This window comes from Helobdella robusta (genome assembly GCF_000326865.2).
Source record: "Helobdella robusta unplaced genomic scaffold HELROscaffold_3, whole genome shotgun sequence".
NCBI classification, from domain to species: Eukaryota; Metazoa; Annelida; class Clitellata; order Rhynchobdellida; family Glossiphoniidae; genus Helobdella; species Helobdella robusta.
Window position 1 is genome coordinate 1,754,704 of NW_008704501.1, and position 4,006 is coordinate 1,758,709.

Sequence of the window (4,006 nt, forward strand, 5' to 3'; positions counted from 1 at the left end):
TCATCTTTCCCACCCTACAATACACTGCAACTTGCAAAACATACAAGTTATAATTTACCGTAAGAAAATTGGTGCTCTTCAATATGCACGATGTCATTTAGTTGGAGAATTAACAATAAAAAATAATTTCTGAATGTGGATGAATTCAGTCGATGATGGCAAAGGCTTCTTTTAAGGCGTGATAATAATTTAATGTTCATAATTTATTAAGATCAAATCTGTAAATAGAAAATCAAGGTGAGATTTCAGAGCCAGATGTTATCAGAACATGACCGATCTTATACATTATTAATCTATCTAGCCTTCCACATCTGGGAGCCAGCCGCCCAAACAACGAAATGATAACATTTCCACAAGAACCACAATCAGAGAAACACTGAAACACTCACTCTTACCAATTGCGTTTTTTGTTGATTGCCAAACAATTTGTTCGTATTCGCAGAATGCGCGAGTGTATATATATATATGTGTGTGTGTGTGATGTGTGTGTGTGAAAGAGAGAGTGTGTATGTGAGAGAGAAAATGTGAGAGAGAGAAAGTGAGAAAGAGAAAGAGAGAGTTAGTATTTAAATAAAAACAAAACACAAAAATATAACTTCGCAGTTTAGCGAATGAAATTAGAAACAAGTTCGATGCAGTGACACTCTGGAACAGAACTAGAAGCTCATCAAATTTGAACAGACGCACAAACAAACAGCTACACGAATGATGTTTTCTTAATCGAAGACTCACATTCCGAAGCAAGATAACAACACGTTGCTAGCAATAAAATTTCAATAATTAGAAATCTTTCGCACCAATCGACTTGAGCGTCTTATGGAAAGTCAATAACATTTATTATATAATGGTTAAGAACTTATTGCTATGGTGACGAAACAAGTGGAGTCTATTTATATCGCTTATCAAGGGAATTTTTATTACAATTTTTGTTTTGTAAAGATTTTTAAACATTTCTGACATTGCTACATTTTTTAAAATTAACGATCCATTGGAATTAATTAGGAATGCTTAAACATGCCTAAAAACTGTGTGCACGTGCAACAAAAGAATTACGCACTAGAAATGCAACTTTATACATACAAACATGTGTACATTCAACACTTATAGATGAAAACGTTCAGTAGATACAGGCCAGACACACACACACATGTAAAAGTATGCAAGAGAAAACGCACATACATACATACATACACAAACAGTCACAGATACAAATCAATTATTCATCATTAACTCTCTAGAGTAGAACAATTAGCGGACTCAAGTTTAAATCTGGTGTTCAACCTTCCATTAACTTTCATACATTCCACAAATAATTTGAATTTTTCGCTAATCATGGAATCAGCAAAACAACGATTACAGCTGACAACTACAACTTTAACACAACGCCAAACAGTCCAATAAGCAAAACACAACAAACAGCACACACATTATGCAACACACAGCAAACAACACATAACATAACACGTTTTCCTCCCAATTATGTTCTAAAAATCTGCCAATCAGTGAATTTGTCTTGCATCTAGCGACAGCAGTTTAGAATTTACACGTTCGACATCATACGAACACATAACAAATAATTTTTTCTTTGATCGGTGGGAAATTTTTCAAGATGAATTTCATACAGATGGAGTGGATCTCAGCAGGCAGACCACATGCTCCTAAATAATGTCACATCAATGGAAATTAACTGTCCAAATGTTCCACACAAATGGATATTTTATGTCAGACAGGCCTGCATAGCATTTTTATTGTTTTATTGCATTGTGAAAATCAACGCAGGAACGCACTTTCATCCTTGGGGTAGATACTCCAAATGAATAAACCAAAACAAATGAAATAAAATGAATTGTAAACTATAAAATTAAAACAAAAACCTCAGTGAAGAGAAACTTGCCACACGAAATCAAACGCATTAAACGGAAGTATTAAAATAAACATGCAACAACAAACATCGATGATGCAGACTTGCACAACATTTCAGTACAGGCATAATTATTGTGGGAGTGAAATCAATTTTTTTCTCTATGTAGATTTTATCGTTGTACGTTGAATTTAATGTTAAATTGTTAATGATTTTCATTCTCATCTACTCTTTGGGTCGTTATTATTTTTATATTCTATGTTAAAACATTTGAAAGAGGCAAAGAATAAATTCAGTCCAGTGGCTACAAGGAGTTACAAAATTTACGACAATGTTGGAAAAATAATAAGATTGATGCTTCATTTGGGTTAATGTTATATATCCCAAAATATTCTGCAAAAAAAAATTTATTTTTGCAGTACCATTTATTTTCGCATAAGGTTAGAAAACGAGTTATGATTTGATTTTATTAAAAATTTCCTCGTTAATTTCTTAATTAAATTTTGAAACACGAAACATTTCAGTATGTGGGGTGAATAATTAGATTTTTAAAATTTTCTTGATACATATATCTCAATGCTTTTCAGTTTAACCTACATTATCAAGCAAATAACACAAGCAGGTTTATTAATTTTAAGTTAATTTATTTCAACTTGTGTGAAAACGCTATAGAAATAAGAAGTAGGGAGTTTTCTTACATAATGAATACAAGTTTCAATTCGAAAGCATTTGACCTCATTTCGCGACGAATAATGAAATTGCTGTTGTTAACTTGTTTTGTACCTACATACTTACACACAGGCAGACAGACACACAACACACACACACACACATACTCATAAATATGCACACACAAACATACACACGTTCGCATTTACCCTCAAAGAGTAGAAAGAATACAGTAACGTACTGAGAAACTGAAAACTAAATTAAAATCCAACACATGTTTGCAATAAAACGACATAAAAGAATGTAAATTAATAAACCAGACAATCCAGCAACAAGAGAGCCAATTAATCAACCACCCAATCATTCATATGAACAAATCTTGTAATAATCTTTAAACAGCAATGAAACAATCAAGTTAACAAACAAGCCAACAAACAAACAAACGACAAACCTACAAAAAAATGAACAAGCAAACATACAAACCTTGGCAGATGCCCATTTCATTTCCGACCAAAGACTGGCCGACTTCAGCGAAGATCTTGCAGACGAGGTGGCCATCACACTTGCCGTAGATGGACGACAGGCCTGCTCCACAACTTTCGTTTACCTGCTTGGCACATTCGTCGCAGCAGTCGCAGGCGTCAATGACGTAGCCACCTGGACAGGAAGTGAGAGTTGGACACGAGGATTTGTCGCATTCCGGGCAAGAGTGGCCCGCGATCGATCCGGCCAATATTAGAAGCAACGTTGTTGTCGTTATCAAAATGTGCAGTTGCATTTTTGGCGTTTATTTGATGTATGTTATGATGTAGTAGTTGTTGTTATAACGTGGTTGTTGTTGTGATGTGGTTGTTGTTATGCAGGGTTTGATGTTTTTTATTAATGAAGAATCAATGTCGGAGCTAAAGGTAAAGCTAAAAAAATTTTAAATAAAAATACTAAATGAATTAAATGAACAAGCTGAAATGTGTATGTTATACGTGTAAATAAATAAATACATCTATTCTATGTTATATATACTGATTTATTTGTTTGTGTGTTTTAATGATTTATGTTTTATTTCAATTTAACTCATTTACTTAATCATTTATTCATTCAGTCATTCATTTATTCATCTATTTACTTATAAACTAAATAAACTGAGTTGAATAAAACAGTTCAATAAGTTGAAGAGTTCATTTGAAGTGACACTGGATCAAACCTTCTCAGCACAGCAAACTCGAGCAGACTGCCTTGTTAGGCCATCAAAAAAACAATATGTTTATGATAAAAAATAAAATTTCAAATCTTAATAACTTAATGAAATAAAATTAATATAGTATAAATAAGATAACAAAAGAAGATAATTTTTACAAAGTTGTTAATAAAATTATTTAAAATAATTTTTTAATCTTTAAATAAACTCTCAAAAATCAGAACAGTAACTGTACAAACTTATTGCAACAAAACGATATTTAACAAAACGGAAACTGAAAT

General features: G+C 32.5%; 1 protein-coding gene across 1 annotated transcript; it reads right to left on the reverse strand.

The window, feature by feature from the left end:
• Positions 1-2,504: 2,504 nt before the first annotated feature.
• Positions 2,505-3,308, reverse strand: HELRODRAFT_161149 (hypothetical protein; the record flags this gene model as incomplete). Its single annotated transcript, XM_009021102.1, has 2 exons — positions 2,505-2,527; positions 3,014-3,308. The coding sequence occupies 2 exons, from the start codon at positions 3,306-3,308 to the stop codon at positions 2,505-2,507; spliced, it is 318 nt and encodes a 105-aa protein (XP_009019350.1).
• Between the last annotated feature and the right edge of the window lie 698 nt (positions 3,309-4,006).